The sequence below is a fragment of the Balaenoptera physalus genome (genome assembly GCF_965194825.1).
Source record: "Balaenoptera physalus genome assembly, chromosome: 12".
NCBI lineage: Eukaryota > Metazoa > Chordata > Mammalia > Artiodactyla > Balaenopteridae > Balaenoptera > Balaenoptera physalus.
The window spans coordinates 68966056-68987002 of record NC_138897.1 but is presented as its reverse complement, the minus strand read 5'-3'; the positions used below and the strand labels follow the sequence as shown (position 1 = coordinate 68987002).

The following is a 20947-nucleotide window of genomic DNA, read 5'->3' as shown; positions in this document are numbered from 1 at the left end:
CGCGCGCGCCGTGCTGAGGGTGCTGGCAAGTGCGGGTGCGAGCCAGTGGTTGGTGGGCCTGGTGTGTTGGGCGGGCGGGCCGGAGGCCGGGTCGCCTGAGCACGCGGCTTTCGGCGCCCTGACCCACGCTCGGCTGGTGGCTCTGTGGAGGGACACGGCGGGGGCTCCACGCGGCCGCACGGCGGGGAGCGGCGGCGGCGGCCTCAGGTCCTGAGGTATCCTGGGTCGAGGCCTCTGGGGGCGGGGGCGGGCAGTCGGCGGGGCCTCCTCAAGGTGGTACGCGGCGGGAAGCGCCCCCGGGGCGGACAGAGGTCACCCCGCCCTTCGCTGTGTGCGGGTGTCCTGCAAACCCTGTCTGTGGAGCGGTTTTCCAGCCTCCGCTCTGCCACCTTCACCCTTTGCTCTGCCCTTCCTTGGACGCCGGCCGGGAGGGGCCTGGGAGCCCCCGCGCTCGGACTTGCTTTGGAAACGCGCGGCGCCCTACTTCTCCCCGGGGACCGCGGGTCGCTCCCTACCGCCGCATTTGGGAGGTCCAGCCAGACCTCTCTCGAGAGGGCCGTTCTCATCTGTCAGACTCTGAAGAAAGGGGCAGCCCACACCTGTTTAGGAGAGACGCCTCACTGGTAGTATCTGTGTTTTCTGGACTTTGGTATGGGATGGTTGGGGAGTCAACACGCTTTGTTCGTCCTTTCTCTTAAATTTCTACTGGAGAGTCGCAGGTACCTGCTTGCCACCCCAGACTAGGGTCAAAACTGTGCCTGTGGACCTAAAATTTTTGATGCTTTGTGCCTCAGCACCTCCCACTTGAAGGGTGTAAAACGTGATCAAAAATACGTTTTCCATTATTCTTTACCAAAATTGATCCGTTTAAAAGCAGCTTTGGAAATAGGTTCACTAGCCTGCATACTTGTCAGTAGATGCAGTTATATTAGCCAGTAGACTTCGCTTGGGGGAAAGCAACATTCGCAGCATGTACTTTACAATCGAGTCAAAATTCTAAATTGTGGGCACTAACCTTTCTGAGGTTGTTGACCACTTATAAACTTTGGACCAAGAATGAAGTCTATTTTTAATGAATGAGGATGAGCCATCCATTTCAGATGACTGTATTTGTATTTTTTTTATTATATGCAGTGAGCTAAGTTGAGAATTAACTTCAGTTCATTATTATTTTTTTTCGAGGTTGATTTTTTTTTTTACCATAGTGATGCATGCACCTTTGATACTTACCGCCCTCATAACACAAGATTACTTGAGTATGTGTCTGTAAATACTCTTTTTGCATACAAAATAGTCAGTGATCCTTCCAAGAAAGTTTAAGCATCAAACCTAAAAATTCAACTAAACGTGTTCTTATTTATTTCTCTAAACATAAATTAGTGGCCTGCCACAGCTGACATCTGTAGAAAATCACTATGACGAAATGTCTCTTCCTCAGTGTGATTTAGTAGTACTTGTTACTTTTCACAGCGTATTGGGAAAATATGTTTTTCCACATGGCATATTTTTACTTTTCTCTTTGATGTTTATTTTTATAGTAGGTTGTTTTGCTCTCCACCTGAGTTCATTATTATTGACAACTGCTAAGGTTGTCCTAGAGATTGAATATATTATTGCGTATCCATGCATTTAGAACTGGCTAATTACATATCCATATATGCTGGTTCCAATGCTAAAGTTTCTTAAGATAGTTGCTGTTGTAATTTTATGGAAAAGGAATCTAATTTTGACTTTTTAAGAAATTTTCTCATTAGATTAAAAGCCTCCTAACTATATGTTTATACAAACTCTACCGTGAATTGATGTTGTGCGTGAGATATATAGAGATCACATTTTGTAGTTTTTATAAAAGTTAACTAGAAGTCAAGTAAATTCAGTTGAGAATATTTCTGAACCAGGTTCGTTTTGCCCAACTCCCAGCAAGCCAAACACTGAGATGCTCAGGTTCGCAGCAAAGAGAGGGTTTATTCACAAAGCAGGCAAGTGAGGAGAAAGGAGAACTAGTCCAGCTATCCTAAAGCGAAGGGCTCTGGGTATTTATGGGATAAAGAATAAAGAAGTAGGGCTGTCTGAGGTGGGGGGAGTGTGGGGAAAGGTGATTGGAAAAGGGTGTAAGGCAGGTTACAGGTGAAATGGATTTAATGATTAACCACTGGTTTCAAGAATAGAGGAAGAACTCTTGAAGGTAGTAGTGATGAAGAGAGTAAATGGGCTAGATAAGAATATTTTAAAAGTTACCATTGGTGTTATTTTTCCCCACCATTGCCTGAGTAATAAATGGTTTTCTGGAAGTTGAATTAAAATAATAATAGCTGATAGTTTAGTACCTTCTGTGTGCCAAATTAAGTGCTTTATACATTTGAACTCATTTAACTCTTACATTATCCAGTGGGATAGTTGTTATGATTATTTTTGTTTTATAGGTGAGGGGTAAGTAACTTGTCCAACGTTATGCAGCTGGGAAGTAGTGGTGGGCTAGGTTTTGGATCCAGGCAGCCTGACTCCAGAGACCAGACTCTATGCTAATGATGAAACAGTGCCAGTTTAAGGCCAGACTCAGAACTGGAAGTTGACTGAAACATAGTAGATTTTCAGAAAATGTTTTGATACTTCTTAACGCTTGGGTTATTATGTTCAGAGAGAAAATAGCTGGATAAGGATGTTGTCTTGCTAGCATCTGAACTCTAGCAAGACAGGGATCATCATTTTGTTCAGTGGTTTAACCCAGGTGCCTTGAACAGTGCCTGGCACATAGTGGGGTGATAATGGATGAATGAATAGCCTAGAAAGGTTTTTAAAAATCCCATTTTTTTTTTGAAAGGACATACAGGATTTATTTCAGCCCATTTATAAGATTTCTTTATGTGCTGTTCTGGTTATTTGGTCCATTATTCACCTAGACTGGTTTGGATTTCTCCTGGTTTGTATTGAGTTGGCCAAAAAGTTCGTTTGGGTTTTTCCATAAGATGTTACACTTTTGTCAGTGAGAGAAAATGAAGTAGTAATTTGTAAGTTTTCTGGTCAGACTAAAGGCAAGCAACAGATTCAATAGATACCATCCCTTAGAGTGAGAGCACTCAGAGGTGGGTAATTTTAAGGTGTCATTTCTGTTGTGGAGTTGAAGATCACATTTTTGAAACATAAAAATTGTTTTTAAAATGTAGATACAATGTTATAGCTTCCTAGGAATGATAGTGTTCTTGGAGGTAGGAAAGAGAGGTGGTTGTAGAAGCTGTGTTTCTCCAAATAGTTTTGGAAGAACTGTTCATTCCTCCAGTCCACTCAGCCAAAGTGTCCCCACTGAAATTTTATTGTCTTTTTTGAACACATAAGATATTATTGTTTAAAAGGTTTTTCCTGTAGTAGAATGTAAAGATTTGCTTGAGAAATCTGTAAGTTTATATGTGTGATGATTAGTTTTATATGTCAACTAGACATGGCTATAGTACCTATTTATCTAGGTGTTACTGTGATGGTATTTTGAAAATGTGTTAACATCTGTAATCAATTGACTTTAAGGAGATTACCCTCCATAATATGGGTGGGCCTCATTCAATCAGTTGAAAGCCTAAATTTCAAACTGAGGTGCCTCAAGAAGAAAAAAATCTCAAGGCTGTGGCATCAATTCTTTTTTTTTTTTTAAATTAATTTATTTAATTTATTTTTCGCTGTGTTGGGTCTTCATTGCTGCACGTGGGCTTTCTCTAGTTGCGGCGAGCTGGGGCTACTCTTCGTTGCGGTGCGTGGCTTCTTACTGTGGTGGCTTCTCTTGTTGTGGAGCATGGGCTCTAGGCGCACGGGCCTCAGTAGTTGTAGCACGCAGGCTCAGTAGTTGTGGCTCGTGGGCTCTAGAGCACAGGCTCAGTAGTTGTGGTGCACGGGCTTAGTTGTTCCGCGGCATGTGGGATCTTCCCAGACCAGGGATGGAACCCGTGTCCCCTGCACTGGCAGGCGGATTCTCAACCACTGCATGTGGCGTCAATTCTTGTGTGAGTTTCCAGGCTGCAAATCCACTCTACACATTTCAGATGTGTAGCCCTCACAATTGTGTGAGCCAGTTCCTTAAAATAAATATATCTATTTAAATAAACAATCTAATAATAGATTTCCAATAGGGAGATATAGATATATGTATATGTTTTTTCCTGTTGGTTCTGTGTCTCTGGAGAACCCTGTCTGATTCGGATTTTGGTACTGAGAGTGGTTCTAGAGGAACAGAGTCTTAAGGATGAATTTTCTGGATTGGTTATGGCATTCCTGAAATTGGTTCTCTAATCTGATTAGATTTAACGGCACTCTTGACTATTTTCAGTGGTAAAGAAGGCAGGCACTGTAGCCCGTGATGTGATATGACAATAGAGATATGCAAAATACCACCATTGGATACTACTACTCAGATACTTAATGAAAGACCAGGTTCTGGATGATCATGTATTTGAAGATTTAAAACATTTTTGCCAGATGATGAACAAATATAATGAGACTGACTGGTTGCTCTGTTTTTGGAGAAAGGGGGGGTGGGAGGTGGAGAATGATGAGCTCAGGTCTTGAAATTCCGAGCTCAAGCTCTGTATAAATGACCAGAAAGCTTCTATGTCTGCCCTTCTCACATAGATGCAGAGCTGAGATTGCTGAAAACCATACTCAGTCTTATCCTGCAGAGTGGCTGGATTACAATGCAAAATGAATTCCCATTCTAACAGGGTGTCTGCTGTTAAAATGAGAGCATTGACTGGGGAAGGTTGAGATCCTCAAATTTGGAATGGAGTATTGAACCCCTAAATTTTCATTAGTCTTCTTTGGCGGTAGAAGCAGTCCTTCCACTCCTGTTTGAGGAAGTTAACCTGTAATGACCTTCCCTGAAGGCTAGACATTGCTGATTGATTCTCCTCAAGAACTACCTCTACCACACTTCTTTGCTTCTAGACCTATAACTAGATTCCCACCCTAACAAGCCCTCAAGGGTCAGCTACAAAGTGTGACCTGAGAGGGTGTGCCATACTCTTTTTTTTTTTTTTTTTTTATGTTTATTTTTGGCTGTGTTGGGTCTTCGTTTCTGTGTGAGGGCTTTCTCCAGTTGCGGCGAGTGGGGGCCACTCTTCATCGCGGTGCGCGGGCCTCTCACTATCGCAGCCTCTCTTGTTGCGGAGCAGAGGCTCCAGACGCTCAGGCTCAGTAGTTGTGGCTCACGGGCCCAGTTGCTCCGCGGCATGTGGGATCTTCCCAGACCAGGGCTCGAACCCGTGTTCCCTGCATTGGCAGGCAGATTCTCAACCACTGCGCCACCAGGGAAGCCCCATACTCTTAAAAAATGGCAAGAATGTTTATTTGTTTATACACATGGAAATCTGGGGGATATGTTTACGAATGGATGTTAAGGATGTGGGATAATGGTGGAAGGAACATAAAGTTGGGCCGGGCTAAATTTATTGATATAGGCCCACTAAGCAGAGATTCTTGATTCACTTTTATAGCTTGAGAGGTTAGAAAGGGCTCTCAACAGTTTGATTGGTTGGCTGAAGCACGGACCAAAAGGTGACCCACGCTAAATGAAATTGAAATGCCAGACTTGCCTTGGTACACTAAAGAGGAAGGGGTCCAAAGGCTTAGGGAGATTGGAAAGGGAGAGTGGATTTAACACGTAAGACCAGCTCACCCACTCTGGGGGAGTCCAGAAGAGATACTTTTCACCATGACTGGGAGAATTAAACTTGTGAGGGGAGCCCCAGCATCGATGAAGAGCTCTATGATTGCTCTTCTCTGTGGGTCAGAAATTACAGTGACTTTGCTGCCACTAAACTGGGGATCCTTAAATGCAATGAAGATAATTGGAAATTGGGCAGATACTATAGAGAGACATATTTTCTTAATCGCATGTGTATATGCTGAAGGAAAGAAGCCAGAGGAGAGGGCAGTTGGAGTACAGGAAAAAGAATAGCAGTAGAAAAATACAAGGAAAACTTGGTTGAGCAGAATTCTTGGAAAACACAGGAAGAGTTTAGATCTAGAACACAGATGGAGGAATGGGCTTTGAATGGAGGGATAGCTCATTTTCTGAGGAGGCAGTTAACTGACCCTGAGATGGGTGTGGATGCAGGTAACTGGAAGGGAGGAGGCTGAAGTTGAGAAAATTCATCCCCTAATAATTTTGGTTCATTTTTAAGGGGAAGTGGGGGATAGGTTTATCTAATTATTCATTTAACAAATATTAAGTGCCTCCTATGTGCCAGCCAACCTTTGTTGTCGGCACCTGAGATGCAGCAGTGAACAAAACGGGAAAAAAATTCTGTCCTTGTCCTTAAGTGGACTTAAATGATAATAATGAGTAAATAATAATTACCCTTAAACAGTAATAAATAAGTGAATCATGTAGGGTGTTAGACAATAAGTGCTATGGAAAAAGAAACAAATAGAGCAAGATAAGGAATATTGGGATGACAGGGCTGGAAGAGAAAGGATTGGGAGCAGTGACCCCATGGAGCGGGTACCATTTGAACAAAGACTTGTAGGAAGTGAAGGAGTTAGTCATGCAGATATCTGGAGAAAGACTCTTCCAAGCAGAGGGAACAGTTAATGCAGAGTTCTTAAAGCAGGGGCCTTTTTAGCATGTTGGAAGAGCTGCAGGGGGGCTAGTGTGGCTGGAGCAGAGTGAGCAAGGCACAGACTGAGAGAGAGTAGGTGATGTATTCAGAGAGGGAAAGGTAGAAGGTTGTGTAAGGCAGGGGTCCCCAACTCCCTGGCCTCGGACCATTACCGGTCCACGGACTTTTAGGAACTGGGCCACACATCAGGAGGTGAGTGGCGGCACAAAGCTTCATCTGCTGCTCCCCATCGCTTGCATTACCACCTGCACCTATCCCCACCCCCGACGCCCCGCCCCCAGCCCATGGAAAAATTGTCTTCCACGAAACTGGCCCCTGGTGCCAAAAGGGTTGGGGACTGCTGGTGTAAGGCATTGTAGGCAATTGTAAGGACTTAACCTGGGAGAAATTGGGGAGCTTTAAACAGAGGAGAGACATGATCTGATGTATACTTTATATTTTACCATCTGAAAGTGAAGTATAAGAGGCTTGAAGAGTTTGGGAAAAGTGAGGAATGGTGGAGGAAGCTCATCTGATCAGAAACCATCATCGGTTGTCACAGCATTCAGAGCCTTTCTGAGATAGAATGATGTACCATCAATGTATGCTGGTACTAATTTAATCAGTTATGTGGCTTTTGTTAGTGCTCAGCTATGATTGTGGGATGTAGTTGTGGGAAAAACAGATGGTTGGACTGGCTCTGGATTAGATTTTGTGGTCTGGTGTTGCAGAAGGACAAAGTAGTAATTCAAGTAATGCACTGTAGAATCCAGGCTGGATAAAGACTTCAGAGTGAAACAGGAGGAGCTGTTAGATTTGAAGGAAAAGGGGGGTAGAGTGGGACAAGGTCCTGGAATTAGAGTCCAGAGAGAGTAGAGGAGTGGAAGCTGGAAGAAGAAGAGGCTGAAGAGAGTGGGATAGTATAGTTTGAGGACTTCAGTTGTGGGTCAGTAACAGATTATTTCAGTGACAAAGGTATGACCAGTGGAGTGTATTGCTAGAGAGGCTGGGATTTTGCATGGGTCAAACAAATGGAATAATGGCAGAAGTTTAGATGAAGGAAGACTGTGAGCTTGGTTTGACCAGGTCAGTAGATGAGGCGACGAAGAAAGAAAACTAGAATTAATTATTGACCCAGCATATTAAGTGCTAGATACTATACTTTATCTCATTTAATCATATAAATACAATATGATAAAAGTGTATTTAACCCCATTTTAGGAATGAGGAAAAGAGCTAAGTAAAGTAATGCCAGAAAGGGTTGGAACTAGTCTTTCTGATTGTAAAGCCTGCATTCTTCCCATAGCAATGGGATAACACCTGCCACAGCCCAAAAGGAAGTGGGTGGAAGTCTGGAACCATGTGGATTCTGGACCAGTGTTACCATAACAAATCACCCTGACTTGCCTTGTTGAACTTAGAGCCTCTGAAAAGAGATAAAAAAGAGAAACATTTTGTGTAAATTAATATATTTGTGTAGTAATTTTGGAAATTTTGACTTTCTTTACAAGTTGGGGGAATCAATGATTCATTAATGAAATTCCTTGGGAATTCACTAGGGGGCATAATTTAACTTTTTCTGAAGATTAGGCATTTAACAATAGCTTCGTCATTGCCACAGCTTTAGTGGCTCAATTTTGGTAATAGAAAGCTTAAAAGCAGAGTAGATTGAAGAAGATGGATTATATAATAGGAATTAAGTTGAAACCATCCAATGCCTTAGGGAGCAGGAAAGTAACAGCCCAGAAAGTGCTGCAAATAAATTTGCATACTGTTACTTTTTCTAAACAGCAAACTAAATTTGATTTGAAACAGCAGTCAAGGTGTGATTAAGAGAGAGGTCAAAATGAATAAATTAGAATATTAATCTGTTGGAAGGAGAAAATTTGAATTTCCTCCTGTTTGGTGGTAATTGAGGACTTTGTATAAGTAGAGGCAATTCTTTCCTTCATTTATCCTTTTTATTATGTTTCAACCTGATGAGTTCTACATTTATCCTGTCCTCATACCTGTACTTCAAGTTAAGGTTATACTATGTATCAGTTGTATTGGGTAAGGCCACAGTGTACTGTCTTTAAAGAAATTAATGAATGGACTGTTTTAGCGAAGTTTAGGTTTATAGAAACATGGTGCAGAGATAGTACAGAGAATCTCGTCTTATCCGCCCCACCCACCCACACAGTGTTTCCCCTATTATTGACATCTTGTATTAGTGTGGTACGTTTTTTAGAATTGATGAACAACATCAATACATTATTAACTAAAGTTCATAGTTCACATTAGGGCTCACTCTCTGTGTTGTATATTTATTTTTGTGGGTTTTAGCAATTGCATAATGACATTTATCCACCATTACAGTATCATACAGAATGTTTCACTGCCCTAGAAATGCCCTGTGCTCCTTCTGTTCATCCCTTCCCTCCCCCACCCTGGAAGCCACTGATCTTTTTACCATCTCTATAGTTTCACCTCTTCCAGAATGTCACACCTCTTCCATAATGTTGGAATCATACAGTATATCAGTTTGTTTATCCACTCATCTATTCAAGGACTTCTTGGTTATGTCCAGTTTTTGGCAATTATGAATTAAGCTTCTGTAAACATTTGTGTTCAGGTTTTTGTGTGGACGTAAATTTTCAGCTCATTTTGGTTAAGTACCTAGGAGTGCTACTGCTGACTCATTGTAAGCCTATGTTTAGCTTATACAAAACTGCCAAACTGTCTTCCAAAGTGACTGTACCATTTTGCATTCCCACCAGCAGTGAATGACAGTTGCTGTTGTTCCACAACCTCCGCAGCATTTGGTGTTGTCAGTGTTTTGGATATTAGTCATTCTAATAGATGTGTAGTGGTACCTTGTTTTAATTTGCAATTCTCTAGAGACATAATGCTGATGAGCATGAACATCTTTTTTTTCAATTGAGATATAATTGACATGTAACATTGTGTTAGTTTCAGGTGTATAACATGATTCAGATATTTGTATATATTGCAAAATGATCACCACAGTCTAGTTAATATCCATCATCTCACATAGTTACAGAATTTTTTTCTTGTGATAAGAACTTTTAAGATCTACTTTCCTAGTAACTTTCAAATATACAGTGCAATATTAATTATAGTCACCATGCTGTGCGTTGCATCCTCATGACTACTTATGTATTTTATAACTGGAAGTTTGTACCTTTTGAACACCTTCATCCATTTCACCATGCCTTCTTCCCTCACCCCCCTGCCCTCCCCAGCAACCACCACTCCATTCTCTGTATGTACAAATTTGAGTTTGGGTTTTTGTTGTTGTTGTTTTTAAGATTCCACATATAAGTGAGATCATACAATATTTTTCTTTTCCTTTCTGACTTACTTTGTTTAACATAAAGCCCTCAAGGTTTATCCATGTTGTTGCAAATGGGAAGATTTCCTTCTTTTTTTTTTTAAATTGAGGTATAGTTGATGTAGTGTGTAAGTTTTAGGTGTACAACATAGTGATTCACAATTTTTAAGGTTACATTCCATTTATAGTTGTTATAAAATATTTGCTTTATTCCCTGTGTTGTACAGGATATCCTTGTAGTTTATTTATTTTATCCATTGTAGTTTGTACCTCTTAATCCTCTACCCCTGTCTTTCCCCTCCTCCCTTCCCTCTCCCAACTAGTAACCACTAGTTTGTTCTTTGTGAGTCTGTTTCTTTTTTGTCATATTCACTAGTTCTTTTTAGATTCCACATATAAGTGATACCATACAGTATTTGTCTTTCTATGACTTATTTCACTTAACCTGATATCCTGCAAGTCCATCCATGTTGTTGCATATGACAAAATTTTGTTTTTTTTTTATGGCTGAGTAGTATTCCATTTATATATACCACATCTTCTTTATCCACTCATCTGTTGATAGACATTTAGGGTGCTTCCATATCTTAGCAATTGTAAATAATGCTGCAGTGAATGTTGGGGTGCATGTATCTTTTTGAATTTTTTCAATATTTTTCATGTTTCATGTTTTCATTTTTTTCAGATATATACTTAGGAGTGGAATTGCTGGGTCATATGGTAGTTCAATTTTAGTTTTTTTGAGAAACCTCCCATACTGTTTTCCACATTGGCTGCACCAATTTACATTCCCACCAGCAGCGTACAAGAGTTCCCTTTTCTCCATATCCTCGCCAACCTTTGTGCATTTATCTGAAGATTAACAGTGTTGAGCATCTTTTCATGTGCCTGTTGGCCATCTGTATGTTTTCTTTGGAAAAATGTCTATTCAGGTCTTGTGCCCATTTTGTAATTGGGTTGTGGTAGTTTTTGTTGTTGTTTGATATTGAGTCTTATGAGCTATTTATATATTTTTGATATAACGCCTTATCGGCCACATCATTTGCAAATATTTTCTCCCATTCAGGAGGTTGTCTTGTTCATTTTACCTATGGTTTCCTTTGCTGTGCAAAAGCTTTAAGTTTAATTAGGTCCCATTTGTTTATTTTGCTTTTATTTCCTGTGCTTTAGGAGATGGAGCCAAAAAAATAATGCTGCAATTTATGTCAAAGAGTGTTCTGCCTGTGTTTTCCTCTAAGAGGTTTATAATGTCTGGTTTTACATTTGGGTATTTAATCCATTTTGAGTTTATTTTTGTATATGGTGTTAGAGAATGTTCTAGTTCTTTTACATGTAGCTGTCCAGTTTTCCAGTACCACTTATTAAAGAGACTGTCTTTTCTCCATTGTATATTCTTGCCTTCTTTGTTGTAGAATAATTGACCATAAGTGTAGGGGTTTATTTCTGGGCTCTCTGTTTTGTTCCACTGATCTATGTGTCTCTTTTTGTGCCAGCACCATACTGATTGATTATTGTAGTCTGAAGTCAGGGACTGATTCCTCCAGCTCTGTTCTTTCTCAAGATTGTTTTGGCTATTTGGGGTCTTCTGTGTTTCCATACAAATATTGAAATTATTTTTTCTATTTCTGTGAAAAATGCCCTTGGTATTTTGATAGAGATTGCATTGAATCTGAAGATCGCCTTGGGTAGTATGGTCATTTTAACAATATTTTTCCAATCTATGAACGTGGTATATCTTTCCATTTGTTTGTGTCATCTGCAGTTTATTTCATCAGTGTTCAAGTACAGGTCTTTTACCTCCTTAGATATGTTCTCAGCCCCTTTCTCTCTCTCTTCTCCTTCTGGGATCCCTATAATGTGAATATTAGTCCACTTGATGTTGTCCCAGAGGTCTCTTAAACTGTCCTCATTTCTTTTCATTGTTTTTTCTATTTCCTGTTCAGAACAGTGATTTACAGTACTCTGTCTTCCAGCTCGTTGATCTGTGCCTCTGTATCACTAAGTATACTGTTGATTCCTTCTAGTGTATTTTTCATTTCAGTTATCGTATTCATTTGTTTGGTTGTTCTTTATATTTTCTAATTCTTTTTTAAAGCTTCTAACTTATCTCTCTGTGCATCCATTCTTCTCCTGAGTTATTTGATCATCTTTGTGATAACTGCCCTGAACTCTTTGTCAAGTAGATAACCTGTCTCCACTTTTAGTTCTTCTTCTGGGGTTTTATCTTGTTCCTTCATTTGGAATGTGTTCCTCTCTTGCCTCATTTTGCCTAAGTTGCTGTTTTTGTTGTAACGTAACTGATAAGTTAGTTACATTTCCTGACCTTGGAGAAGTGGCCTTTTGTAGGAGACATCCTTTGTGTCCCAGCAGTACACTTCCCTTTCATCACCCTAACCTTCTAGGGCTTCCCCCTATGAGGGCTGCATGGGTCCTCCTGTTGTAGTGGGCTGACTATGTGGGCAATCTGGTAGGCTTGGTTGGCCCCTGGTCTGGTTGGTTGCCAGGCCCTGCCTTGTGTGGAGGCTGCTGGCTGCTGGTTGGCAGGACCAGGTCACAAGGTGGCTGACTGCAGAACCCTGGGGGCCCCGGGGCTAGGGCTGGCTCACTGATGAGCGGAGTCAGGGTCCAGGAGACTCTGGGGCTGCTGGTCACCCATTAGTGGGTAAAGGTAGGTCCTGGGGTTAGTGCCAGCCTATTGGCAGACAGAGCCAGGTCCTGGAGTCTGGTTGCAGGGCCCAGGGGTCTCAGAGCTAGTGTCAGATAGCTGGTGGATGGGGCTGGTTCCTGACACAGTTGGGTATGGGGTTTGGGGTGTCGCGAAGCTTGTGTTGTCCTGCTAGTGGGCAGGCCCCAAGAAAATTCCAATATCTGATAAATTTTCCTTGGAGTTTCTTATCTAGCCTGTGGAGCTCAGGAGCTTCAGTAGGAATAAGTGCCTATGTTGTGACTGGTGGGGAACTGGCAATTAGGCAAAGTAGGACCAACATTCACAGAGATTTTGTTTTCACTGTTAGGGCTTCTGTGGCTGTGCCCTGTGAGCTGGAGGAGGTGGGAGCAAACCAGAGGCTCCATTCCTCTCACTCCTGCTTTAATCTGAGCAACTTTGCTTCTATTTATTTCCTTTGTTGGACTTCCAAATAAGAATTTGTTTGACAAAAGAGTTAACTTTGAATTCACATGATAGAGAACCAAGTTTTGCTATTGAAATTTGTTGCTTCAACTCCAACTTTTTAGTCATTGTTTTTTTATTTCTTATGTAAGAACAGGGTATAAATTAGTTAATTTTTGCCGCTATTGTATTTCTAGTGCTGCTTGAATGTTTTAGGCTTCCAGGTGTGAGGAACAGAAACATGCTCATATAACCTTGAGCAGCATGGGTATGGTAAGGATATAGAGGGAGGAAAGGAGTCTCATAAACTAACTCATTTGGCCTCATGGAACTGGAATTTCAGGATATAGTGGCCCTAGAATCCCAACAGCACTCTAATATTTGTGCTTTCTTACTGGCACTTGTTTCCAGTCCATCTACCCTCCCCTTCATTCCTTTAACTCAGCTCCCCTCTCCCTCTCCCCATCCCTATCCCTCTCCCTCTCCCCATCCCTATCCCTCTCCCTCTCCCTCATGGTTCCCACTGCTTCCTTAATGCCCTTCCTCTTTTTTTAAAAAAATTATTTATTATTTATTTATTTTTGTCTGTGTTGGGTCTTCGTTGCTGCATGCGGGCTCTCTCTAGTTGCGGCAAGTGGGGACTACTCTTTGTTGAGGTGCATGGGCTTCTCATCGTGGTGGCTTCTCTTGTTGCAGAGCACGGGCTCTAGGCGTGCGGGCTTCAGTAGTTATGGCACGCAGGCTCAGTAGTTGTGGCTCGCAGGCTGTAGAGCGCAGGCTCAGTAGTTGTGGTGCACGGGCTTAGTTGCTCCGTGGCACGTGGGATCTTCCTGGACCAGGGCTCGAACCCGTGTCCCCTGCATTGGCAGGCGGGTTCTTAACCACTGCGCCACCAGGGAACCCCCTATGCCTTTACTCTTGACCACTGTGTCTTCACTTTACTTTGCTCTGCCTCAGGACTACGTGAGAGGCTCCTGACTTTCAGACATGTGTGTTACTGCTTCCTCATGCCTGGTCCTGAGCCCTATCTCTGAAAGGTTAGGTATTAGGGAATTGATTAGTTACAGTTTCATATAAATTTTAAATTTTGGGCCAGACCCATCCTAAGCAACTGTTTATCCTATAGAATCTCCTTTTGGCTCAAGCGCTGATCCTCAGGCTTTACCACTGCAAATAAGGGCAATAGGCTATCTTGCTTACTTATAATAATAACTTGTAACATTTCCTGAGCACTTGCTGCATGCTAGGTATTTTCTAAACCTTTTACATGTATTCATTCATTTTATCCTTACAACAACCCTATGAAGTAAGTTCTATTATTAACTCCATTTTACAAATTGGAAACCAAGGCATAGGGAGGCTAATAAACTTGTCCAAAGGTTACATAGTTTATAAATAAGGTTTTCAGAATTTGAACCCAGGCAGTCTGACCTCTCAGATTCCAAGCTTTCCATTTTAAGTTAGATGCTATAGCCTGCTCACTAAAATTAAGTAGGTCATTAAAAGAACCAAGCTTTACTTAGAAATTATTCTAAGCAATTCGGAACAGTGCCCTCATCTCTAGACATGAAAGTTTCATGCTGCTGGAGCAGGAAAATAACGTGTCACCGTTCTGTAGGAAATAAGCTAAGTCTCATGATTTAAATATTTATTACTGGAATTACTGTATTTCACTGGAAGAAATTCAAGATTAAGTTCTCCAGATTCTGCATGTGTATCAGAAATATTTTAGGGTCCTGTTAGTTCACAACTTCTTCAGGCCCACCTGTCCAGATATAGCTGACTTGATCTGGGTAGGGCTTATGAGGAATGGCACCTCCATTATTGGCCAGTAACCAGAAACTTTTATCTTTAATGGAAAATATGAGCAGACTAGTAAAATCAAGAAATGGAAGCTGCCAGTGAGCTGAGGCCATTATACATAGGTGCTAGCTGTGAGACAAGAAAATTTCTACTTTGTCATTTTATGTTCCTGAAGCCTGTTCACTCCAGAATATTGAATATACTACTCAGTCTCTGCCTGCCCTCTACTTTTATTTGCACTTATCTGAAGTAGGTTTGTTCCTTGAAATCGTATGAGTCTTAATGTGTATGTCACCAGTATTGTGATTGGATACCTTTGGGAGTCTAGCCATCACCCACCCATTCCCAGTTAAATTTAAATTGATTTAATTTTAGTTTTTAATGTAAAACTTGACTCATTTTTTGGGCCCTATGTTTCCTTAGGGAGCTTTGACCATGTGTCTTATATGTCTTGGTTTGCTGAAAATTGGCACTGTCTCTTCTTTCTAGAAGTGGCCATGTTAGCTTAGTGACCCAGTATGGGCCTGGGATTAAACTAGGTTTGAATCCCAGTTCCTCCACTCAGCAGTTGAGTGACATTGGGCAAGCTATTTCCTCTCTCTGGTTCAGTGTCCTCAAATGTAAAGTGATGACAATAGTCCCTCCTTCATAGGGTTGTTACGAGAATAAAACAAGTTAATACATGTAAAATGTTTGTAAAGCACCAACCACATAGTAAGGGCTCAAAATCAAAAACATCTTACCATTATGATGATGATGATGGTGATGATGGATGATATTTTTGCTGCCATGCTGCATCTGGCACTGAAGCCATTTGATGGGCTTAGAGAAATGGTTCTTAAGTTCATATTGTCGGGTGTGACTTGACTGCAGGACATTCTGATTAGGTCTAAGAGAGTCCAGGAATCTATTTTCAAACCACCTCCACTCCCCCCACAACATCCCTAGCTCCCCATGATTCGGATCAAAAGATAACATACTGTGATTCCATTTATATGAGGTGTCCAGAATAGACAAGTGTAGAGACAGAAAGTACTAGTGGTTGCCTGGGACTGGGAGGGTGAGGGAATGGGCAGTGACTGCAATAGATGTGGAGTTTCTTTTGGGGGTGATGAAAATGTTCTAAATTTAGATTGTGACGATGTTTGCACAACTGTGAATATACTAAAGATCAGTGAATTTTACACCTTGAATAAGTGACTTGTATAATATGTGAATTATATCAATAAAGATGTTTTTAAAAATGGGAGGGGAATAGTTAAAACCGGGGGAAAGGATGCAAACTGGAAGCTTGGAAAGAGGCTTTTTAAAAAATCCTTTTTCTTTTTATTCACTAACACAAACACATAATAATCCAGTTATCTGAAAGTTAGACTTCTGGGAACTTCACCTCCTGGGAAACTGCCCTGTAAAGGAAATAAGTTTAAAAGAGAAAAAGAAAGCCTTTCGAGTTCAGAGAACACCTGTACTAACGCCAGGGACAGGAATCATTCAAAGGTAACGAATGGTGCTGGAGAAAAGCCTCAAAATAAATTCAACTAAAATAGAGACCAAAAAATTCATAGTAAAAGTTTCTAAATGAATTTTTATATTTGACAGATTTTAGGTTATAATTCCAACTGAGCTAATTCTTAGAATAAATAACCAGTTGATGTTTTTTCCCCTTGGCGTAGGCATGGCATGGATTTATAGATAAAATAGATAGAGGTGGTAGGAGAGCACAATAATATCTTTTACTTACTGTCTGACTCACAACAAAAAAATAAGTCAGTTTTGTAAAAATAATTACGGAGTTAATCATTTCTCTGAATGGCCTTTCTTAGTCATTTAGTGTTTAAATCATTCTTTATTTGAAGCACATGTCATTACCCTGTAGCTTTTCTCTTTGGTTATTAACTGGTCTGAGTCTTCTGTCACTTTTCACTGGCTTTGCTTTGATGCAGCCATCTCCATTATCACCTTTAAAGGCTTCCTGGGAGCCTGTTTGTTTTGCAAGATTTGCAGTTTCATTTCACAGCTCATTTGCCTTGTGTTGTTGGATCATCTGTGAGAGCCTGATAGAAGCTAAGTTAATTATTAATTAGGAAGGGATGAGTCTGGGATTAATTTTATAAGGAGACAGTTTGTTAGTAGTTGTTTTTAAATGACAGCTTTGTATCCCAGGTAACAAACATTCATGTAAAATGGTGTATCTGTATTTGTTGGAGTGCTAATTTACTGAGGTGCTAACTCAAAACTTGTGATTCTTATTAAGTACACAGTTTATAAAAAATAAGATCATCTATTCTCAATGTATTAGAATTGGAGAGGTAGCTGGCGCAAGGTGCCGGTGAAGATTAGGGGTTAGGGGGCACTGTCTGATGTTGAGGGAAGCGAACTGATTTGCTATATAATAATGCATACAATAATTCTATTTTATCAGTGGGGAAACTTTGTGTCTAGAGAGACTAAGTAATTTGCTCAAAATAATACCACTATTAACTCAGTTGGGTCCATCTTATTTCAAAGTCCATGTTTTTTTTAAATTATACTATCCTGTCTTTTTAACAAAGTTTTAACTATCTGGAAAAGTCTGTTCTCACCAGTTAATAACATATGTAATTTACAATTTTATATAATTTAGTCTAAAGGCATTATAGAATAAATGATATTGATGTCAACTATTCATCAGACCCTAATATTTTAATAACTAACACTTATATGATGCTTGTTAGTTTACAAAAGCACTTTTTCATCATAAATTTCATATAATTCCTGTAAAAACGTATGAAGTAATCCGTGTTTTACTAGTGGGTTTAGGCTTCAAATCTAAAAGACAGTTGCACAGAATTATGACCCCAAAACATTAGGGCCCAGCTCTTTAGTTCCAGATCTGATTTTTCTGTTATACTACACTGCTTCTTTGTAGAATGACAGAAGCTCTACAAATATCCCTTTTGTAGCAATAAAATAGGCCCAAAATCTTACCGTCCATGATGTCTGTTGGACTGGTTTACTATATCATATTTAAATGATGTGTGTGTGTGTTTTTTTTTAATGTACATCATGGTGACTATAGTTACCAATACCGCATTGTATTTTTTTTTTTTTAAACTTTGGGTTTGTTTATTTACTTTCTTTCCTTCCTTCCTTCCTTCCTTCCTTCCTTCCTTCCTTCCTTCCTTCCTTCCTTCCTTCCTTCCTTTCCTTCCTTTCTTGCTGTGTTGGGTCTTCGTTTCTGTGCGAGGGCTTTCTCTAGTTGCGGCAAGCGGGGGCCACTCTTCATCGCGGTGCGTGGCCCTCTCACTGTCGCAGCCTCTCTTGTTGCGGAGCACAGGCTCCAGACGCGCGGGCTCAGTAATTATGGCTCACGGGCCTAGTTGCTCCGCGGCATGTGGGATCTTCCCAGACCAGGGCTCGAACCCGTGTCCCCTGCATTGGCAGGCAGATTCTCAACTACTGCGCCACCAGGAAAGCCCTAAATGATGTGTTTTAATGAAATTCTAAAATTGTGCTATGGTAGAGCTGTATACCTTAACATTAATTTCTGTGGATTTGGTAACAATGTCTGTCCTTTTACTTCCTAATAGTTAATGATATATGTTTAAGTAGATTGGTTTATAATGGAAATCTATGTATAATCTAATTTTTTTTAATCTAGTCTCTATAGAAGCTGAAATCCATCAATCTCCGTTCTTCAAAATGCAATGGAACGTACCAAAGACTGTATTCCGACTGGCACATAGGACATGCATGGAACCAGATAAAGCTGGTCATTTGGGACACTGTCAAAACATGAAGGGACCATTACTTTTGTATACCTCGGAATCCAGAGTGGTTTGGGTACAGGGCCCTCAGAAACGATGGCTGCACTTACGTGCTGCCCAGTGTTTTGCAAAGGAAAGGAAGCCATTCATTGCTCACCCACCCCAACCAGGGGTCCTTCATAAACAGTGGGAGCAGGATATCTTATCCAAGAGGGTTCTGTCATCCAGTGCTGCATCCCCAGGAACTCCCTCTGAAAAAAAGGAAGAACCTGATCCTTTACAAGACAGATCAATTAGTCTTTATCAACGATTTAAGAAAACATTTAGACAATATGGAAAAGTTTTGATTCCAGTGCATCTAATAACTTCTGGTGTTTGGTTTGGAACGTTTTATTATGCAGCCATAAAGTAAGTTTTTGCTTGATTGAGCGCCTTTCCCTGTTTTATCAGAATGTTAATTGTACTAATGAAAGCCTTTAAGTAGTTTTTTAAGTGCTTTAATGTCTTCAATTGATAGAGGGTGACTATTTTTCATAGCAATTTTCCACATTTTAATAACAATAGCTAACATTTGCTTACTGTGTGCAGCAGGTATTATGCTAAAATTTTTATAACTGTATCATCTCATTTAGTTCTCACAGCAACCTATGAAGCAGGTAGTGCAATTATTCCCAGTTTATTAATGAGAAAACAGATTAAGCAAGAATAAGTCAAAATAACTTAGTTTTTCCCAAAATAACTCAGAGTCTGATTTCAAACCTTAATCACTATGCTTGTGTCCCATCAACATATAGGATAGCACAGGAATAAAATTATAGATTCCAGAGATTTGGCAGCACCATGAGTTAGTTCTGTACTTATATGTTTCTTACAGTGTTTATCAACGTGAAAAGATAACTTATTTTGCCATGTGTGTGGTTTTGGTTGGAAATTAGTAAGATTTTGCAAAGCCTGGCTTGTATCTGTTGTAGACACAAAAATGAACAAATTACAGACTTATGCTTTAATGTTACATCTGATGAATGTCAAGGTAAGGTCTTTTGTTCTCATCAGAAGTTGATTTGTTGTGCACTTAAAATCTTGTTAAGAGGGTATATCTCATGTTAGGTATTTTTTACTACAATAAAATAAATGTTTTTTAAAAAGTTAATTTAGTGGTCCTAGCCTCCAGGTATTATAAAACATAGAATTTCTAAATGTACCTTTCTTGTTAAATACTGTTCCTTTCTTTTAAAGTGAGTTGTATCATTCACACTGTTTTAGGAGCAGGAGTACACGTAGAAACATATTCCCAGTGATTTCCAGTTTGTTTCAGCCACCAGCAGAACTGAGTGTGCCGGCGTGTGCCTGTCCCGAGTGCTGTGTGGCTTTTCTTGCTGTGGCCTGGGTGTGACCTACGAACAGTATGCTCACCATCCTGCAGGCAATGAGATGCACAGTGAAGACCACTTTGATGTTTTTGTAAACTCCCCTAATGGGTTTAGAATTATTTTATACTTTCCAAAAGTCCACTGATTTTCAGTTTTTGGTTATATTTAATGGTTTGATAGTAAGGTTTTAAATATTTTAATGTAAAGCTCACTCATTGGAAAAAGCTTATCATTTATTAAATTAAAAGATGATGGAATGGAGACTATTCTTATTCTTGGGAAACACGGGATTAGAAATGTTTCTTTACGAACGTTCTGTTGAATAAAAGGATTTTTTTTTAACCTTGTGTAATTGATGCTGTTCTGTTTCTTTTCATCTTTCTGTTTAGTTCTTATTATTCAGTTATTTCCTTCTTTATTGTGTATCATTTTCTTTAAGAATTGTCCCTTTCTTTGCAGAGATTCTTATATGTGCATTTTATGGAATTATCTTTTTGTTTATTAATGACATTTTCTGGACATGTATAAAAAATATTTATAGAAATCTTCAGAACTGCCCTTAGTTTTTTAACAGAGCCTAAAATCATGTACCATTTTGCATAAAAATTTCATAGGCACTCAGTTCTTCTATTTAATGAATAGTTTTCTACATATTGAATTTTCTTTTTTGAGCTGTTTAGGATTTTTCTGATTCGGTGTTGTGGATGATGATGAGTTTCTTCCATGTTTCTTTTGCCTTTGCTAGGTTGCCTTTAATAAGCATTCAGCCTCTGGCCTCAGGGAGAAATCTAAGTTTTTAATAATTGAATATGAGATTCTTATTTGGACTATTAAAAAGAGTACTTTTGTTCCTTTTACTTTTCCTTGCCTTCAGTAAGAGTTCTATAACCAAAAAAACAGACCTTCAAATAACCTAGTAACATTAATTAGACTTAGGACGTTTTCGGTGGTGTCTGCACTGATGCAGTTGTGGTGACGTTCTGCTGTCCCCTGTGGAGTGCACC

The 20947-nt window shown here is 40.0% G+C and overlaps 1 protein-coding gene across 4 annotated transcripts in view; it reads left to right on the top strand.

The window, feature by feature from the left end:
* Positions 1-9: 9 nt before the first annotated feature.
* FAM210A (family with sequence similarity 210 member A) overlaps positions 10-20947 on the top strand; it is a 28568-nt gene continuing 7630 nt past the window's right edge. The window contains exons 1-2 of one of the 4 annotated variants that reach the window (XM_082415866.1): positions 10-207; positions 18468-18981. In XM_082415866.1, the coding sequence (XP_082271992.1) occupies positions 18509-18981 (473 nt within the window). In that variant the 5' untranslated portion in view covers positions 10-207; positions 18468-18508. Of the gene's footprint in view, positions 216-246; positions 624-18467; positions 18982-20947 lie in introns of those variants that run through there. The other 3 variants (XM_082415865.1, XM_082415868.1, XM_082415867.1) reach the window with 3 other exon arrangements.